This window comes from Diachasmimorpha longicaudata, chromosome 11 (assembly GCF_034640455.1).
Source record: "Diachasmimorpha longicaudata isolate KC_UGA_2023 chromosome 11, iyDiaLong2, whole genome shotgun sequence".
In the NCBI taxonomy this organism is placed as follows: Eukaryota; Metazoa; Arthropoda; class Insecta; order Hymenoptera; family Braconidae; genus Diachasmimorpha; species Diachasmimorpha longicaudata.
Window position 1 is genome coordinate 6,438,134 of NC_087235.1, and position 21,488 is coordinate 6,459,621.

The 21,488-nt window shown below is 38.9% G+C and overlaps 2 protein-coding genes across 8 annotated transcripts in view; one reads left to right on the forward strand and one right to left on the reverse strand.

Annotated features, from left to right (window-relative positions):
• The first annotated feature begins 353 nt into the window (after nucleotides 1–353).
• LOC135167465 (serine/arginine repetitive matrix protein 1-like) lies at nucleotides 354–15,710 on the forward strand. Of its 2 annotated transcripts, XM_064130689.1 has the most exons (9): nucleotides 354–1,170; nucleotides 3,434–3,466; nucleotides 3,605–3,670; nucleotides 9,886–10,133; nucleotides 10,754–11,030; nucleotides 11,158–11,524; nucleotides 11,737–11,889; nucleotides 12,042–12,148; nucleotides 12,747–13,706. In XM_064130689.1, the coding sequence occupies exons 1-9, from the start codon at nucleotides 1,093–1,095 to the stop codon at nucleotides 13,704–13,706; spliced, it is 2,289 nt and encodes a 762-aa protein (XP_063986759.1). In that variant the 5' UTR covers nucleotides 354–1,092. The 2 variants fall into 2 exon arrangements, with proteins under 2 accessions (XP_063986759.1, XP_063986758.1); XM_064130688.1 differs by lacking the exon at nucleotides 12,042–12,148 and having other exon boundaries at nucleotides 360–1,170; nucleotides 12,747–15,710.
• The window catches only part of LOC135167494 (uncharacterized), a 162,867-nt gene continuing 157,082 nt past the window's right edge, over nucleotides 15,704–21,488 (reverse strand). For 3 of the 6 annotated variants that reach the window (XM_064130752.1, XM_064130750.1, XM_064130753.1), the window contains 3 exons: nucleotides 18,622–21,103; nucleotides 17,515–17,829; nucleotides 15,704–17,408 (listed from right to left, as the gene is read on the reverse strand). The gene's annotated coding sequence lies outside the window, so the exon portion shown is untranslated. The remainder of the gene's footprint in view (nucleotides 17,409–17,514; nucleotides 17,830–18,621; nucleotides 21,104–21,488) is intronic. The other 3 variants (XM_064130748.1, XM_064130749.1, XM_064130751.1) reach the window with 3 other exon arrangements.

The window sequence follows — 21,488 nt, forward strand, 5'->3', positions numbered from 1 at the left end:
CTGGATAATTTTAATTGCGATGTTTGTTGTTATCTATCTTGTGTACCCCGAGCACATAATGACTAATCTAATTAAAAAACGTTCTCCTTAGAAGGTGAACAAATATCATTAAAAATAATTTTTTCCCGTGAGCAAATTTCTAAAGAAACGAAGCCTCACGACAACCAAAGTTTATCTCCTAAAGATGCGGCAAATTATCTGAGACTCGACGACGCGTTTGCCAAAAAGTTCGTTACGACAGTGCAAATGCCTCCTTCGCCTCCCAATTACCTTCGATTTCCCCAAAAACCCCCCCGAATCCCAGTTCCACTCTCCCCTCGCCCATCCTTCCTCTGACATTTTCTCTTCCCACAATCGGGAAATGTTTAAACATTAATTTTCCCGAAGCGCATAAAAACCCTCTAGCGCCTGCGCATAGGGTCCCCATAGACGCTGGCTTCCCCAAGCATCCGCCGGCGGTGCTAGTGTCTCGTCCATGCGAGGGCTTTCGGATAAAACGCTGGTCGTGTGCGTTCCTCGTGGCAGTTTGTGTTAGTCTCTAAGGGCAATCGGTACCCACTACGTACACGCTCAACTCCCAGCCGGTTGTATAACGTACATATGTATTAGTGTAACTGAATTGCAAAGTTGTGTTGGTTTCGGGCAAGTGCCCGTGGGCCACCGTAGTGAGCTGTTCTGTGGTGCGCGCCGTGGCTTGTGCGCCGGATGATAAACGGAGAGGATTTTTCATCTATTTTTTTTTGTATCCGCGGCACAATTAACACTAATAACAGTTACAGTAAATAACAATTTACTACGGGAATTGTGAATATAGATTTTATAACAAAATGTTTGTCACAGCGATATTCAACTATTTCACACATGTTTGGATACATTGAAATTCATTGAGGCGGCTCTGTGTGTGTTTTTTTTTTATTAAGCATAAAACTCTCGTCGCTCTTGTGTGACATTGTGTTGGGCTTTTATTGCAACAGTGTAAGTGCGCGGTGAACACACGCGTGTTTTTTTTTTGGTTTTCATCGGGAATAAGGAGGCTGATTGGTAAAGAAACAAAATTGCGGACAATTTCTATTCCCGCAAATCACGTGCATCATGGAGATATCAAAGGGTCTGCAGGAGGAAATTATTTTGGTGCAGAATAAACTGAAAAATGCCATTCGTGATCACCAGGTGAGTTTCGGTGGAACAATAGTATTTTTCCTTTGCCATTGTTTTTTTTTTCATATTCCCGGTTATCCTTGAGCCCCAATTTTTTTTGTTTCAATGCAGTTTGGCTTCTGTTGTCCCCCACCTTAATAAACTCAAAAATTACGGGATGACGTACGTTTAAGACAATCGTAATGCTACGTTTTACCTTCGACTATCGACACAAACAATTACTCTACCAAGCGTTTTTGGATTTGCGTCAGAGTCGATCGATGGTAAATTCAATTGATATTTTTCAACCGCTATAACTCAATTGAACTTTTCTAAATAACTTGGGAAATACTTTGGCCAATGCTCGTTTATGATGAAACGATACGCTTGCATTATCTCGTCAATCTGACAATGTAATCGTAATCAATCGCTTCGACTGAGGGAAATACTCTTTCCATTGAATTTCATTGGCTGGAAATTTTTCCCTCAGTAAATTGCCAGTGAAAAAGTTTTTCCAATGATTTCCGCGGGCGCAAACTGCTCACTCCCACGCAAAACAATCTGATCCCAACTTGTTTGTATTGCGGTGCGTTCAAGGGAGACCTGAGAAAACCGAATTAAAGTCAAAACAAAATTATGAAAAAAAAAAACCACCAATAATGAAACAATAACATGCTAATTGGAATTGGTTGGTTAGATTGAAAGTAGGTGCCAATGCATTGACCTCGGCCAATAGCCCTCTCTTCCCCGGCCACCCTGTGCCACCTACAACGCATCTTCAATCTCCAGGAATTATTTCTCCCTCTCCCTCACCCCATTCTACACGAAAATTAATTGTATCGCACATGAGTCTCTGCGCATCCATTTGTACACGGCCATCATCGTATCCAACACCACGTCGTCTCTAGCGTCCTTCACTCGATACAACGAACCTAACCTACGTGACGGTCCTCCTCTCTTTTATTCTACCCTTCTCACCACCACCTCCCCCTGTATTTATTGCTTTCTCAATAATTTGAGTAATTTTAAACATTGAAAATTCGCTGGAGATGATTCCAATGGGTTTGCTCTCTTTAGCTGGTGATTTTTATTCGTTTTAATACCTGATTGGTATTGGTTATTGCCCTATAGTACTTTTACATAAATTTCGGTTTAAAAAGAATTCAATTTGAGATCTTAAATTTAATCATAATGTTCTTAATAGTTCAAGGATTTAAATTGAGTATTAAATTAATTCTGCAGAGATGATCTCTGGAGCTCTAAAAAATATGAAATTTTTATTGAATATTTCTCTCCTTGTTCATTGAATTACGAATTATGTTAATGTTAGTTTGATAGAGTAATTAACACTTCCCGTTATTGTTACATCTGAGCAATTTCGTTGCTAGTGTCGAGTTAAAGATCCACCTGAGAGACGACAATTACCATTATTTAATTCTCTCCAACTACTGACGTAATTGTCATTTAGTTCTTCAAACCAAGTGACATTAATCACCATTGTTTACAGCCTCCTCAATAATTTCCACGTTGTGTTCAATAATTGTCGATTCATCTGAGATGATGTTCTCCCGTTTCATTACTTTCTTCATCAAGTAATCTTCAATGTAATGAAATTATTGCGAAATTCTCTGTTGATTTAAATCGTCTCAATTATTGTTTATCATCTTGTTTATCCAGGACATATTATTCTCCCCCAAAACTCACCTGAACTTTAGAAATTTTCTCAACAAGTTTCACGAGTTAAAGTTTTGGAGTTTGTTCGGCCAGAGAACTGGAAACAGTTGGAAACCGGGCGTTTTTTTTTTCTGGTACTAGTTTTGTTTATGGGATTTTTTTTCATTTACGAGAGTTGAAGAAATAGTCAGCGGTTGATTCAGGAGATTATGCTGGGACATTAGGGGATAAATTAGGGTCTAACGCAGTGAGTGTCGATACGTGTATCTTAAACTTTCCTATGCGAAGTTTAGAAATTACATTGAGGACAGAGGTTGTGACAATGGGGGATTAGCCGGGTTTTTATAACAGGGGGATTTATGGAAACTTTTCATTGTTCATTTCATTCTACTTAATGAAATTTGTGGGAGGGGCAGGGGGTCCATGGGATTCTCGTTGGAATGTGAAATTTTAGACAAGTTCTTTCTATCTCCAATGAATTCAGCATGTCATAAATTAGATGAGTTGTATTTTATGAATTTTATTTGCAACATATTCCCCCAATACGTAATTAAATACCAGCCTTCGACGATATCCCACCAAATAATATCAAACTAACTATTTATTATTGATTAATCCACAGATATGCGTCGGAAGACTCAAGGACGAGCCAAACGTAAGTATCCAGCTCCTACATGAAAAAAGCCTCCAATCATAAAATCAGCAATTAAATAATTGCATGGAATTGTCATAATACCAGCTTTGCCAGGGACGTGAATCGATGTAATGTCATGATAATCATTATTATTTTTAGAATTCCGACATACTGGGGAAAATTCAGGAGATTCAACTGCACATCGTGTCCCTCGGGCGGTGCCAGGTGAGTTTGTACACAAAGCGCTTCAACTTTCTTATTTTCCCGTCTCTCACATTATTCAGCTCCTCTCACTCGCATATTTTCCCAAGTTTTTTCCTTGCTCTGCACTCTCCACTGCAGTCTGCAAGGCCGCTCACCTGATACGGACATTTTCTGAGTTTTTTTTTCGTCAGGAACTTGGTCAAGTTCTTACGGAGAGTAGAAATACACTAGAAATGCGGCTATTTTATCTTCAATTATATTCACAGGGAGGGGATAATTACGTCACACCTCCCTTTATTTCGTTGTTGACCCACCACGCGGCGCCAGTTTCACTGTCAAGTCGGGTTTCATAATTTTTTTTTAAAGATTTAATTTTGTATAAACAATGTCCACGAGTACCTCGTGCGCTCATTAGATGTTTTTTCGTATTGATTATTGATTAAGAAATAAGACCCTTCATTATTTTATTTTAAAAGAGGTTTTCATCGCTTAATTTTGAACAAGAGTGCCCTTCGTACCCCTAGTATTATTAATATTGAGTGGATGATAAATTTCTGGAAATATGATTTTCAAATTTTTGGAGCGTCACCGACAGTTCATGTTAAAAATTCCCCCGGTCTACTTATGAGTCATGTCTTGGCCGCACTGGGCTGTTTAAATATGACGAGAGGGGGATGGGTTAACCATGAAGGGTCATGAAGCAGTTAGGGGCCCAGATATAGTTTACGGTCTTTTAATGTATTCAATTAGGACATCGGAAACTGTCACTACCTAATGTAAATTATATAACTCCCATCGTTATCGTAACTGCTGGGGTCATTATCCCTAATTTACCGACAAATCTCACTGGTCTTCAAAGAAGTAGTCGGAATTTTTAGGACAATACCAGTGTACCTCTCATTTATTGGATCTCTTACTAAATATAGTGATACAGATTGCCTATAATCGCAGCGATTACAGTTGGTCTACAGTATTACCAGCCATTTCTGGACATCTCGAAATAGTCGTAATCGATTTTTACATTACTCCTGTTTTTAATGAATATCTTGAAATTTTACAAGATGGCTGAATTTCTGTCAGGAGCTTTTTTGTAGCTTTCAGTTTGCTCCACAACAAATGTGATTGCAAAAAATTGATTTACTGTCTGGATTTGCAGATATTTCTCAGAACCTGTGCTAAAAATTTTAGTGCTAAACCACGATCGGGAAAAATTCTATTGCTGGTACTGAAAATTTTATTGAAAACCTCGTGAATTGTTTTCCGTATTTCCTTGAAAATTTAGTGGAATTCTCCAGTAATGTTACCTGAGCGGCAGTAGAATTTTTTACAGCCGGTGGATTGTGATTTTCTCCCAGTTCTCGCACTGGAATTCCTCTAGAAAATTTTTCTCCGTTTATTTTCCCTCGAATTGACTGTGGAAAATAATGTTACTGTCACTTAAACTTTCCGAGTCGATTTCGCAAGCGCTAAGAGAAGTGAGTTCCGTAATTTTTACTGAACGTCTCAGTCCGTGCGAGCCATTTTATCGCTTCATAACTGAAATAAGTTGTTCCTGAAAATCAGAACTTTTTTCTGCGAGGATTAAATGAGTGGTCAGGGGATGTTACCAACTTTTTTTTCAGCTTTTATTGTCCTTTAATTACTCAAGTATCACCAGTTGCGCGTTGTTGGCACGATTTGTCGCATCTTCCGACTTGGTTTCGCGTCAGCAATGCAGCACATCGATCGCCACGCTACAGGGAAAATGCGATGTTATAGATTCTGAATTTGTTGTTATGAGGTTCCAGGGTTTTTAGGGTAGAAATGAAGTGACGGAGGATAACTTGAGGGTAGTGGACACTAATCGCTGATGAATAGATGGACAGCTGACGGGTTACAGTGACAAAACCCCTTCTCTGATATAGGTTATCGATTGTAATCATGTTAAGACCGTGGCCTCGGTAAATGCAACCCAAGAGACCTGCGTCAATTGCTCTCCCCTGCATTTTTAATCTCTTTAGTATGAATTATGGAGGGCTGCTTTGATAGCTATTCGTACTACTTAAGGATTTTTTTTCGTTTGCAAAATTCACGAGCCTTCAATTCGAGAAAATAAGTTATTGACGCAAAAAAAGTTTATTCAGTATTTTTTGTGAATTTTTTCTGATAACAAATTCTCGGTGTCTTTATAAGGTTTATTTTCCACATTTGTTGTTTATTATTCATGTGATTTCTCAAAAGACATTTGTATGACTTGAAGACATCATCTTTTACCTCTCTTCCATGAAAAACCTTTCAGGTTATTTTATTTCATGGCTGGCAATTTTAAAATGCATTTCGTGTTATTTTGTTCGTTTCCTGAACGATCGAAGAATCTAGGCGATCTCTGACGTTCGCCAGTGGGTTGCACCAGGGGATGGAAGTTTTTCACCGCGTCAGAAAGTTTTGAAATGGGACGCTTTCAGAGACTCGTCAGTCAACATTCAAGCTGTGGGTGGGGAGCAGTTTATTGTAATTAATCAGCAATATTTTAGTGGTTATTGCAGAGTCACTGGGAGCTTGTCGAACATGAAAGGGATCATATTGAGTTCAAGCTGTGAAATTCAATATTGGGGGGCTTTTCCACAGCAACAAGTTATGCTCATACGATTTTGAGAGGGCTCACAGGGTAATTGAATAGCGTTAGCAGGATAAAATTGTGTAAATATTCACTGGGGGAACTGGCTCTCAATTCGACTGGGAAAATATTCAAATCAACTGCTTTGTCGGAATATCGGACTATGTTTTCTCTTTTACTAATTGCTTCACGTCAAGAGGTGGATTCGTTTTCTCTATTTTCTCTTGAATTGTTTCGTCGGAGAATAACGAAAATTACAGTGAATAATGGATAGTTGTTTACTGCTCGCTTTTTTTATTTTCTAAAGCTTCGATATCGATCAATGGAAATAATTTCGTTCTCTGCATTGGCAAATTCTGGGCAAGGATAGCTGCTCTATCGCATTGCGATGATCAATTTCCCCGGGCGTTTTAATTACATTTAAACTTCAGGTTTTACAAAGTTTTTAGAATAATATTGCCCGGTGGAGTTTCATCATTTTGCTTAATTTTGAGGTATTTTGCACCGTTGAAAATTCCGAATTAAACCTAGGAGTTCTCAAATTGTAGTCATTTCCACGTTTTCCGGATTCCATTTAAGTACTCGTGAATGAAGAAAATTTTTTAATGAACGTTGAGTGCTCGTGTCAAAATTTGAAAAAAAAACTACAAAATTTAATTTGCTCCACTAAAAAACTTTTCCCCGATAAGATTTCACAAACAAACAAGTTTCTTTGCTGTGAAAACAGTCGTAAACTTTCCGAAGAAGGGGAATTTTTCCCCGAAATCCTGTTAGAATATTCAGAGTGAGCTCCCATTGTCTCCGATAATTAGATAAAACTTTACAGCAATAAAATTTGCTCTAAAAAATGATAAAAACATTCGTTAATTCATTTGACATTCTTCGGATTTCTATTCATGCTTCATAATCAATAAATCCATAACAAATTACCCCCGGAGACGTTTTTTTTACAAACAGACTATTCTCTCCGCCCCCGAAACAACTTTAACCTCTCCGGAAAGTGGGAATTTTTTTTTTTTCTCCGGAAATTATTGGCTGGTAATGGGGGGATCATCGAGGGGTTGACGGAATCACAACGTTAACTGCATGAATAACGGTAAAGATTTGAGTAAGGTTGGCCAATCGGTTGCCGGCACGCGAGCGTCAAGAAGGTTCTTATTGATCTCCGGGCCTCTCTCTGGTTGGAACCACACAGCAGCAGTAGACAAGCGAGACGCGTCTCTCCCTCACCTATTGCACCCCCTGAACGTCTCGCAGATGCTGCGCGTGACGCTCGCTCCGAAAATCGCAATCGATATTTTCCGTTCGAAATTCCCGCCGGTCTCTCATCAAAACAATAGCACTTGCACTGCGTAGCAGAGCGAATCGTGGAATAACCCTCTACTTTTATTCTTATCGTATCCCATCCAATTCCTTAGGGTTTAAATTGACTGAGTAATTGAGGATTTTGGGATTAAAGGTCAAGATATTTTAGGGGTTGAAAGAACGAAGAACATGATTCAATTAGTTCAGTTATTGGATGTCAATGAATGAAGATCTGTAATTAATTGGTAATCCCATATTTACTTATTTGCCATATAAATACCTCGGTTTAATTCATATTCGCAAATAGCCTTGATTAAATTCTGTTTGATGTTTACGCTCTGTCTGATAAGGAAAATTATATGGGGATGATATTAAACGTCATTCCATCGAGTTGATTTAAATGCGCGTAAAATAGAATTGAATATTTAATGAACCATTTTCAAACTCCTCGCAAGCTTCAAAATCAAAGGAATTCCTCCCACTTGTGTCATGACTATTGGAAATATAATAATAGTGTTATTAATTAAAACTACAATAATACCATCACTTCAATTATTATCTCTAATTGGACGAAGAGCCGCATATGAATTGCAAAATCTCATATTTACTCGTTTGTCATTCAAATAATTCCATTAAATTCATACCAGCAAATACGATGCTGATTAAATTCACTCTGAATGTTTATGCTCCTCATGATTTGGAAAATTGTAGAGGGATGGTATTAAACGTCGTTTCGCGTCGTCTCCTTCGCCTCCTTGTTTCGCCATTCAACTAAAACCCCATCTACCCCACTGACGCTCGTTATATTCTGACATAATCGCACGGAACAAAGTTGGCAAACTCAGCGTTTGTAGTTCCATTGAAAAAGACTCCATCAGGACTCCCCCTGTCCTCGATATTAATTCAAAATTCCATATTTTTGCTGATTTACCAGTTGTATTAAAATGTTTAAATACTTCAGCAAGCGCAATTAATTTACCTCCATTTTTCAACAATTGATGTATGAGTGGATGCCTCTCATTGTAACCATCTCACATTCTACGCTTTATACTGTAAAAATGGCCCCATAAAAACTGGAATGGAAAATTTAATATCATTTGGAACTGCTGTGGCACATCGAGTGCACATTCCTCCATTTATTTCACCACATGAAAATACGATAAAAAAAATCCAATATGCAAGGAAAGCTAATTTCTATGGAATCGTAGTTGATTCCAGTGGTGAAGAATCGTTTACTTTTTGTGTGATTCCATTATAATTGATATTTTAAATTGATAGGCCTTTTCTTTTTTATTTCTACTGAATTCATTTCAATTTAATAATTTCACGAAACGAATTTAGTACGTGAAGAATTCGGAGAATTCTTTTATCCATATTTTTTATTAAAAAAGAATATTCTCATCGATCTAAAATTCACAGCATTAAAAATTCAATAAAATTTAACGACAGCAATTGAAATCCAAATAGTTCAGACCGTAAATAAATCAGAGTAATCCCGAGTGCCGAGTAATCTCTTGAAAATTACATGAACTCCACTGATCAAATCTCCCGAGTTTTCCTCGTAATTCCCGGATACATTTTCCAATAATCTCAACTCAAAAATCGTCCATTGAAGTGAGACGAAGATAAGATCGCAGTGGCACAAGCGCAGCGTAAAAATCGTTATGCAGCCACTTATTCGCGACGTCTAGGGTCTTCCCCAGGCTCTTCAGCTTTATCAGCAAATACCTGCTATTTTTGCCCCTAATTAGGGAATCCTGATCAAATACCAATGCTCACTCCGTCTATACTTCCCATCATCTTTCGTCCCCGGCAGTTATGCACATCCCCATTAAATTACCAGTAGTACAGAAACAAATAAGCGGTCACTTGAACTTGTTTTCGACATGCAAGGCAACAATTTTTCTCACCCCCAGTTATTGAAGTGGGGGATCGATGGCAGTAAGCGTTGGAAACTGAGCGTAGGTGGATTTTACCAGCAAGAATTATCGGTAAATTATTTGATTCGGTACCTGTATTCGATTCCTTTGCGCATTGGCTATGGTACAAAAATCGATTCATTCAACATCGAAAAAATTCATTAACTCAATAGGGCATCATCAACTTGTTAAACAAACTCTCTCTCAACCTCCTCAAAAACAGTCTTTATCCATTCACCTAGAAAACAGGGGGGGGAGGTAAATAAAAGTGATGATACTTCAACACTTTTATTTTCTTCCTTTTCCAGCTCCTTCCACCCCCGCCCCCCGAAAGTTCCATTGAATGTACATTATAAGCAACGAGTAAAGTTAGTTTTCGTTTCTCTTTGTCACGCATTTCAAATGATAATGCGCAGAAGCAGATTGTTGAACGCTTGCGCAAGGAAGTTGAGGTCTACAGGGCGGAGAATGCGAATGGTGGTAAAGTTTCACTAGCAGCTTTACTTGGGTTAAACAATAACAATCATATAACAACGTACAACGATAAGAAGGATGAGGTCAAGGTGCAGGCCAATGGTATTGATGTTAGACGATCATCGAGGGATAATTATGACGATTTTGGAAGGAATGGTGGTGTTTCCGGTCGAAGGAATTTATGTGCCAAGTGAGTAACTAAGTTTTAAGGGAGAATTAAATTTAAGTTTTAGGGGATGGGGGGGGAGAAGTTGGATGCAGACGTTGGGAGTTGATGTAGTGAACGAAATACTTGTCAATTATGATTGAAATTTAGGGGGGAGTGGGATTTGGATGAATTATTTGAGAGGAACCAATGCTGCTGGATAATTACTTTTGAAATTAAGAGGAAAGGATCAAAATTTTTTATGCTGACGTTGATTAATTCGTTGATTAATTGAATATTTTGTTGAATATGACGTTTTATGTTTGATCTCGCGGGAGTTCAATTGGATGTGATATTTATACAATTGAATTTTTAGTTTAATAAGTTGTTATATAAATTGAAAATTAAATTGATGAAAATTTTTTTTCTCAATTTTTTTTGTTTTAAACGCGCGGTTTATTCGAGAATTATTTGAGAATAATGAACGCGGTTCGGTAAGTATTTTTCAAATTACTAGAGAACATTAAAATTTTTAATACTGTCTTTAAAAAATTCGGCACTTTGGTAAATAATTCGTGCAACTGCCATCTGTAGACTACTTAAAAAGTAAGTTATTAAAAATTTGGAATCTATTTGTGAAATTTATTGAAATTTCGATCTTCTAGAGAGCGTTCGAGCTCTGTTGAGACTCTGTCAGCGGACGAAGACGTTATCGAAGTCTCAAACGATGAAAATTCAACGGAGAGACAGTCTGAAACCTCGGAGATTGAGGCCTCCGTGATGGAGGACGACCAATCAAACGTGAAACAGGTAAACTTCCTGAGTAATCTTGGGCTCATCACGACCGGCCAACTCTGCGAATTGCAGAACAAGAAAACTGAGAGGAAACGAAGGAGCACTGCCAATCCACAGTTTGTGTACCCAAACTGGGATCTACCATCGGTAATTAATTATCACCTTCTTTGATCGAATCATACGACGCAAGTTTATGCCGTAATTAATATCAATCGGACTTCTGTAATAAAAGATTATTAAAACTCCTGGAGCTCAATGTTCTTTTTCTTTTCAGAAACGAAAAAGGCACGCGTACCTCCAGTCTGTCGGGACAGCTCCACAAACAAGACAGACAACAGCACGACTTAATGGTCCATCACCTCCACCAGTGAAAGCACCACCAAAATCAACATCTCCACCGACCAAAACCATCTCAAAGAACTCGATTCCCCAGCAAAAATCAGCAGTCCGGCCAAATATCTTGAGGACTATGCAGGAGACACGAGCATCCCAGAATCGATCGAAACTCGATAACGGCACGAGCCAGAGGGAGGCCAAAGTAGTTGAAACCAAGTCTGTGCATATTCCAGGACTGCCATCCAGTCTGACTATTGAGAGAATTGAGAATGATACGGCTGTCTGCATCAATTGCAGAAATCCAGGTGAATGAAGGTTCATTTTTAATTCGTGAAATACTTCTTTATTCATATAATATTTGGAATAATTGATTTTTTACATTAAAAGATTTTTATTACCATTATTATTCACCCCATAATCCACAAACACTATTTTTAAAAATTACTGTTGTATAAAGAATAAAATATAAATATATAAAATAAGTGGAGAATAAAATGTATTTCAATCTTATTTTTAGGCACATTAACAATGTGTGACACATGTTCAGCAAATTATCATATTTCCTGTCACACAATTTCACCTCCACCGCCACGTCAGTGTCCAAAATGTGTGCAGAAGAAGAAAGAAGAGGAGCGAAGTACTCCAATAATCAAGAAAGACGATGAGCTCGGTAAATATTTAAAAAAATGTCTCTAAGCTTTCCTTCTCGAAATGAAATAAAACTTACAATTTACCAAAAAACAAGTTTGCAATGGGTTTATACATTAAGTTTATTATATTGAAAAAAATCTAGTGGTATTGAACGGGAAAATGTCATTGCAGAGGAAAAAGAAAGAGAAAGATATGAGCAGCGTGAAAGAAACTCGGATCTGAGATTGCAGGTTTACGAGTTGGAAAAACGATCGCAGCTGCTCGGCCAATCACTTCAGGTTCGTCCTGTGGCCTGTTGTAGAAAATATCAGAGTCAAGTGAACCATAAAATGAATTGAGAAATTGATTTGTTTATGTTGGAATGCTGATGTTGTTTTAATTTCATTCGTGATTATCGTGAACAGATTTATTTTTCACCCAAGAACCTGCAAGCTCTTACAAATTTAAGTTTATTATTTTCTAGTTTTTGAACTGTGACGAATTCATTTGGAATTTCGTGCTCCGAGAGATAAGGATTTTTTATTTATTTTTCACTGCACACAGGGCATGATAATCGATGTATAACCACGAGTTTATTTTTTCTAGCGAAATGTCAGAGAGGAATTAATTCAGTACTGCATACAATAAATCAAACGAGAATATTTCAATCCAATAATTGGTAGCAAAAAATCCAATTATATTGATCTATGCAAAGAATATTTTTTATTGAAGATTTCTATCGAAAAAAAAAATGCGCAGATAAATTGAATAATCCATTGTCCATTGGTGAATGAATTCCCTCAATTCCTCTGGCATAGCGCTGGGAAAAAAAAGTCCCTAAAAAGAGTTCACAACTCTCCAATAAAAATCAAATTAATCAATTTATTACTCCCCCAGCTGCAGCATCGTATGCGCCAGGAGTTGCTGGGAAAGCAGGAGAAGACCCAGAAATCAATAAAGCGCCTCGTGGACTTCATAAAATTGATGCAACAGTCCAACGACAAGTCCCATCCAGCGCAATCAGCCAGCTTCCAACCTCCACCCTCCTCATCCCCATTACTCCAAGTCCCCTCACCTCCACCAACCCCCACTCCAAGATGCCCCCCCTCGCCATCACCTCCCACGTCACCTACACCCCCCTCGGCATCAACACCTTCTCCAATCATCACCAGGGCATCACCTACATCAAATCCAATACCACAGCTTCCCATTCCCCTCATACAACTGAGCAACAGTACCTCATTGTCAAAAAGCTGCCAGCCCCCGAGGCTCAGCCGATCGTACCAAAGAATATCTCCAAAATTGGAAATATCAATGCAGAGCCCTCAAATCTCGCCCAATCATCGCCCTTGCTCTTCGACAAGCTCTCCCGAGGTACCAAGAAGCCCCTCCCAGGACTCAATCCAATCAGTTCATCCTCAAACGACATGGAATCATCGCACATCACCGAAAAATCATGTTCACCAGTATCGCGTGACAAATCAGATGCCAATTACCCCTTCGCCCCCTCAAATTCACCAAATGGATCAGACTCAGTTATCGAACCACGTGTCCGTATTAACGCAGAGTCAGATCCACCAATTGCCATCATCACCTTCACCCCATCTAGCCGACAATCAGAATCATCAAACACCTCAACTGCCTCAACTGACACCTCGAAATCAAGTGATTTACACAACTCAGTGCTCACAGGCAATAACAAGTCCGATATCATCGCCAATTGTATTGATGAATCATCGAGGCACGATCTACGGAGACAGACCAGTATCGCACACAGGCTCGCAAGAAGACTCTCCGAGGATCGAGCAGCGCATCACCGATCTCGACAGTCCACCACCAAGTTCGCCGAATACTTGAAATTGGAAGAAGCGCATTTATCAGCGCCACTTGCAGCAAACTTAGGGCTGAGATTTGAGGGCCTGGAGAGGCCCAAATCGTGCTCGAGTGTTGAGGGATTGGAGCCCGATGGGGGCAGAATTAAACCGAGGATTCTGATGAGGGAGAGGAGGAGTCTCGATTCCCTCGATAGTGCCAATGATCCCAGTAAGGGAGAGGTCAACTGGAGGAAGGGCGATGACGTGTGGCTGGAGGACAGGCAGAAGAAGGAGAGGATTCCTGCGGGGAATGATATTGAACTGTTTGATGAGAGCACTATGAGCGCCTCAGAAGACGAGAAGACTGGATTTAGGGATGATGATGATGACGGGGACAGGGTTTCTATTGTATCGTCCATTGATATGCAGGTACTTGAGGACTTTGAAACTGCTCTGAAGCAAATTGAGGGGGGCACGGGGCAAACTGCCAACTAGGGAAATTTAAATCGAGGGTTTTATCGGAATTGAACTAACTCATGCATTAATTGGGGTCTTGCCTGAGAATTTTCAATGGTGGATATAAAAATAGGATGATAAATATTATATTCGTATTTTTTTTATTACAAAAATAAAAATAAATGAGTTGTAGGCAACTCAAAAACTATGACGTCACAACGTTTATCTTCGAATCATATTGATGTGCGGACGGGTTTCTAATTTTTATGAAAATTAAAAAAAATACGCATCTACTATTTCTCAACGAATTTTTGTATTTCATCAACTTTTTCAATGAAAAAATAATGCAACAGCCCAATTGAAGAATTCACTTCACTATTTCATTTCAGAAGTTGAAGAAAATATGTCTTGTCTAGATAGGTTTCGAAGTTTAATTCAATTTTAAGGAATTTAAAATTTCTTATTCGTTGATCGAAAACAGCTCTGGCAATTTCCTTTTTCATTTACAAGGAGAAAATTTCATACTCTTACAATGTGAAGTTATGAAGACGAATATTCTCTGGTGTTTCTTAAGTTTTAGAACGATTGCTTATGGTTTAAAATCATTTAGGAATATTTTTGAGTTGGGAATGACAGATAAGGACTTATTCTGCTGTTGAAAAGTATTATTTTTTTAGATTCATGAAGAAAAGAGCCTTTTTTCGTTCTCTAAATTTGTTGAATCGCTAGAGCAATTGATCTTTTGAGTTTGTCTTTGGGAAATTGTTGATTTGAAGGGGATATTCGAGGTTGCGAATCTATTGCGGGTGATAATGATTAGTGTGTGGGTTATAAGGCTCTAAGTTGATTGGAATTTATTACTTAAATTGTTTACTTCTGACGAGTAAATTGTGTCCACTAATAGTGTACATTCTATTAGTGAAATTTTTGAAGTATACGAATTTAAAAAACTCAACCGAACAAAATTAAGGATAAAAACACGCACATATCGTGGAATTAGATAAAAAGGAGATTTTTTTTGCGTTTCGTACGAGCAAAAATTGAAAGCGGAAATGAGATCGTGAAGAGAGAGAGAGAGAAAAGAAAAACCACCCAAGCCATATTACCATTACTGCCTTAATAGTCGATTAATTACGGTCCTTGAATATTTTTTAGCCAAATTACACCTATTAATTTATTACTGATAAAAATTCATTAATGGTGGGCAAGAGATCCACGTTTTCTCAGATATCAACGATCGACATTTAATCTCGGCAGAGTATTAATAAATTAAGCCGAATTGTGTATTGTAAATATTAAAATTGAGCATAAGATTAAACGATTATTTTTAATAGCCAAATTTAAACTGCGATGAATCAATAATTCAATTCATCGAAGCTATGTGAAAATTTCCTGATTGAACTCTGATTAATCAATCATCATTTAAAGACAATGTTTTTTTTCACGTTTTCTTTCGTTTATTGAACAATACTCGAGAGTAATTCACTGTACAGAGGAGTCAATAATCCTTTGATCAATTTAGGAATTTGTTATGACTAGAGAAATTCAAAATTCATATTTTTATGAGAAAATAAATCATTTAAAAAAATCATTCACCAGTTGTTTCCTTATTGTTCAGTGGTATAGCACCGACTACTGCACTGGCGCTGACGGTCGGTAATTTCACTCCCGGAATTATCTTCTCCCAATCCCGCCCCTTCGACTAATTTAAATCAACCCCGTCTCTTTGCACCAAAAAATCCAGAGAATCGAAAAAAAACGAGTTTTGATGGCCTGGGGAATGCAGAGAGTTAAAAGCAGAATTCCGGGTAGAGTAAACAATCGACTAATGATATGTAAATATGACAGAGCTAATCAAGCGGGGCTTGTGCCAACACTGAGAGATGAGAGGCCGCCAGTTGCGTGTGAGTTCGATCTCTTCTGTTCTCTGCTATCTCTCTCCATCCCCCCATTTCGATAGAATGCATTTACGGTGGTGCTTTGCACACAGAGGCACCGAGAATGTCCACGTGCGTGCACGAGTCTATACATATTTAATGATTTCACGTTAATTGCACCATGTTTGCCCAAACTCTCTTTGCAAGGCCCTTCTGACGCACGATGGTCGCTTTCAATCAGATATTAAATGTGTCTACATCAGGATTTTTTTTTATTTGATTTATTGGCGCTGGATTTTTATGGAGTTGATTCAGAAACAATTTTACAAATTACGGGATCGTTAATCAACATTTTTTTATAACACCGCTCGCTTTATTTATCTAAAGAATTCAGTGATTCAGCCAAATAGCTCTCAAATAAAATTCTGAAATGCAATCAATTTCAAAAGGTATATTCTAACATTGTCTTCGTGATTATTTATGGTAAACAATGCATTGAAATTGATTCATCAACTCCATTCAATGGCTACGGATTAATTAATCATCCAGAAATGACCAATCTCTGCAAAGAATAATCAATGTACTTACTCCAGTAATAATTGGCTTTAGTTCTAAAAATTTCATTCCATAAATTTTATTTTCATTTCTTTTCTGAGTCTGATCATTTAATAAATTCTGACTGCGTACTCTCACTCATAAAATCATATTTCTCCCCGCAAGAATTGTATTCACAATTCGTTAATGTTCAACTCTCATCCAAAATAAAAACAAAAATAAGTAGTAGTGGCCACTTTGTGCATACGCCTAACGAAAATGACTTCTATAAAGCTTTTAACCCGGTGGGATGTAACACCGAGAGATGAAGAGAGCCGACGACATCTGACTCGTCCAGAGTTCTCATCTCCGTGTCATACAGTGGTTGATTTTGCCATTAGAGTTGAGGGTAACCATACCACTGTCTCTGATGAAACGTGAGTGGGAGTGAGAGGAGGTGAGTGCCTTTGGAAAAAAAGCACAGCCACGACGAGGTTTGGATGGGGCCAGGGCCAGGGGCGGGGGGGCAGTAGGGATGAAATGGAACTTGTGAAGAGTTGGGAGCGGTGGGGGCAAAGGAGCAGAGGGTGTTAAGACGTCTGACAGTTGTATAAGGATAAAGCCGCTCACGCTGAGTGCTTTTATTTGTCGCCGAGGTGGGCCCCGCGTATACACTCAGAGTCGTTTTCTCACTCTTTCTCAGGCTGTCCCACTCCTGCCCCTTTTCACTTGCCGCTGCGTGCCATTATTTCAAATCGATTCACTGTTTGTTGACTCCATTAGGGGGTTCTACGCTCTCCTTTTGCGGTGCTGTTCATCGAATTTTCGTGATTTCTGTATTATTTATTTCAGAAATATTCATTAACTTCCCTGGGAATCTGCAATGAGTTTAAATTCGATTAAGACATTCAATTAGGTACACTGTTCAGTGAGTGTCTTATTGTAATCCAGAATCGGTTCGAGGAAATATATGTGTATATTTACCAGTGCGATTGAACAACATCACGACTATCACCATAATTGTTTACAGCTCTCGACGCCGCCCCAACACAAGCCATCCAGTGCCCCCGAGTGTACCACCCTCTCAGTGATTTAGTGTTCAACTTTTCGTTCAGTTCAGTTTGAAAACAAAAGCACCTACTCGGAATAAAAGTTTGTGCGTCAAGTGTCGTGACATTCTCCTGTTCACGTGCCCCCCGAAGATGTTTCTGTCGCTGTCACACGTGAGTAAATACTTCTCTTTCTGTCTATTAATTTGATTATCTCAGTAGTCTGTATCGGATGGTCCAATGCGTTTACCTGGAGCAGAAATTTTTCAGCTGAGGCGTTTTCCTGAGGGAAATGGGAGGGGTTGCTTAACCCTTCCAACTTGAATGATTGAAGTAAATTCTAATAACATTTTGCTATAAACGAAAAAATTTCAAATATTGAAATATTAATAGACAAACATCATCCCAGAAAGCAATTTCGAAAGATTGAAAAAAAATATCACTCCCCAGTACCATCCACTATTTAACGATTTTTTTTTCACTACTTTGAGAGTGTTAGTGGCCGAGAATATATATCCGAATGGCTTCGTACTCACTCTGTCCAACCAATTAAAACCCTTCACCATATATACCCCTGGAATTGATATTGGGAAAACAAAAACTCCAATTTCAGGCGCGTCACGTAACGGCAGAGGGGTTTTTCCTGGTTGCATTATGGGGGTGTGTGAGGGGGGGTTAGGGACGCGTGTTAATTGACCACCGGCCATTACACGCCCGATCGCCATTGGCCACTGGGTTTTCTCGATCGTTCAACCACACCGAAATCATTCACTCCTTTCCTCTCATTTTTATTTTCGTTTATTCTTTAAATGAAATCATTTCAATTTTTTGTTCTCCACTCCTCTTTTGTTCCCATTGTTTTGTGTTTGTTTTTTTTTTCATTTTTCGGTTTGTCATTGTGACGCCGAGCGTTAAATTGGAAGCCGCAATTAGTCGATTGGAGCGTCTCGGTATAATAATGAGTGGAGATTGTAAAATTTCAAGTCTGAGAGAGTGTTTCCCTCTTTGCATATTCTAATTACAGGGATATATATACACTCACCCAGAGATTGTCGTCCTTTTTGCCCTGAAGATATTTACGTATTAGTTTGTATACCAAAGAGTAATCTATGCAAAAACAGCTATCCTCCTCGGTGCGAAATCCCGGCCTCCTGGGCCCGATGATTATGTACAGAGACTCTATTTTACGCCTCGTCGGTCTAATTAACGTATGAACTACTCCTGTAATCGCTTGAAGTGCCGTAGCGCCCGGGAGGAACCTGGGGCTGGTCCGTGAATGTTTTGGCACCCGAAAAAAATCATATGCTAGCCCTGGTTAGTCTCTGGGCCAGTGCTGGGGCGAGGAACGAACTCTAAGCCGGGGCCTGGCCATTGGGCCCGATAAAATGTACTTCTAAACAAATTAATTTTTGTTTTTGAACGGTCACAAGACCTCTTCCATCCCTTTGTCTTCGCCCACTCTCCACCTCCCTCTGGTGCCCCCTATTTACGACCATTAATTAGTCCAAGATAAAAGTCATGTGCAAATAATTGAATATTATGCAAACACCGATTGAGTGGAGCCGGTGGGCCCGACAGATGGTGGCGACATGTGGCGTCGTCCATCCTCACCGCACCAATGTGTTTCGCAGACCCCCAGCGGATTAAAATGAAAAGAGGAGAGAAAAGGAGGGAAAGGAGGAGGAAAAAAAATTAACGAACTCGCCTCGAGGAACGTTGGGGATGTTTGATTTCAATTAATATTATACAAATGAGTGTTGGCACAGAGGCTTGGAATTCTTGTTTGCGTTCCTTCTGCGTTTTATTTTCCCCCTAACCCCTTCATTCTCGTGCACCCACTCGCCTTTTCTCTTTATGAAAGACGATCGAGTATTTATTAAAAGGACTTAATTAGCCTGTGAGACAAATCGCTGGGGTGAAATAATAATGAATAACTCGAGGTTTGCGTATGAATTTTCAATTTCTCGTTATAGTCTTCGTAGCATCAATTTTCATTTTTTTGGACGCGATATTTTTCTTTGAACTTTTTACTCTCCACCTCTTAGGAATATAATTAGCATTATTTCCCGATTAATGACGAGTCGTGAATGCAATTTTTTCCGAATAAATTGTTTATTCGACGAAAGGCTCTCAAATTAAATTTTTTATTCGAGTGAAAGGTATAATTTTTCTGGTTGAAGGATTTTTGGGAATTTTTAATTGTCTTATTCTTTCTTGTACACATGTGGAGAGAAGGATTGGACAGGATAATTATTTAATTTATCGATCCCCCTGAATTTATGCATGAATGCATTAGACCGAATGCGATACAAATATCTGTCAAGCGATTTCTCCATTATTCGCTCTCAACCATTTCAAATTAATCGTTTCCACCTAATATCGATTTCCACCATCATCATCATTCCCCGAGCTTTCCTCTTGAACTCGTTTCCCTGGGTTACCCTAATTAGTCTGGCCCCCGCGCCGGTACCTTCCATTATTACTGACATTGTTTGCTGTACCTCCTCGCCTCACTTCCCTCGCCTCTCTTGCCATTACTGGGGTTCGCCGCCTCTCAGTTTCGGCATTTCAGTCTAGTTAATTCATTAAACCATGCAAATAATTGTATTAACGCATAATCGAGTCATGATTCATTGATTATTTGAAGTTGAGATTAGTCCAGTGCGTTCTGGGAAAAATTTAATGAATTATTTTTTCGGGAATCGTTGTTTTAGGGTGCGGGGAATTACTCAGGTATAATTATTTATTCTATTTCTTTTCCAAGGTCATGATCATTTTTATTTCAAGAGTATAATTTTTCATTTTTTATTCACGAAATGAGAGACCTCATTATGCAAAATTACCAAAATTATCCTATTCCCTTCGAAAATTCTCTCTGTCATTGGAATAATCAAACGTCTTGACTTCCCTTCTCCCCACTTACCCCCAATGACAAATCAATACCACCTACTTGTTAACTCGATTCCATTGATCATTGAAATTGACCCAGCATTACACAATCGATTGTCAAACGATGTACCGTTGAAATTATCGATTGTTGCGTACACTCGGATACAAGGAAAGGGGCAATTGAGTGGGCCATTTGCATGCGTCACTACATTAATCGGTTCTCCTCTCCCCCATTATATCGATCTCGTAATCATTCGAGGATATATACACAACCGAGAGCCTGTCTCATTCTGTTCCATACCCCCTGTACCACCAAAATGGCTCCAGCAAGAGGGAGTTGGTGGTGTAGGGAGGGACAGGGAGAGGATGAGTAGCTGCAAGAGATGGAGGAGACGTAACTACACTCCTGTGTCGTATCCCCTAATTAGTTCGCAACGAGGACATAGGCACGCCACCCTCACCCCTCCGAGTTTCTCACAGTGGGTAACATGGACATAAGCCTACCTTGATATCGAGTTCTCCAAGTTGCTGAGGAGTGTATAATACTCAAACCTTGTCTCCCTCCTGCACCTCCAATTTTCCCCAGTAACTGCTGAGCCCCCTCCACTCTTCCACTTGTGTCGGCGTAATGCATGCTAAATATGTTTACTAATTAGCATGTGTATTACATATTTGAGTACTTTGTGTGGATAATTAAGGGGTCTCGGTTCATTAGGAGCTGTGAATGTGTGTCAATGAGGGCGCGGGAGTGGGTGGATCAACTGCTGTTCAAACGATTTTGTGAGAAATTGTAAAAATTGATCTGGGTCCATTTGACAAAAGACCCTGTTCTTGGAAAATTAATAGAAGACTGTTATGCACATGCAATTAATTTTTTTCCAAACACACCAAGCGCCATCAATACCGATAAATTAGTCCCAAACTCTCCAGTTTGGCCTTCATCAAACAATAATAAACACTCGACTAGTTATTCATTACAAAAACAGCTCTGTAATTGAAATAATTCCTCTGAAAATTAAT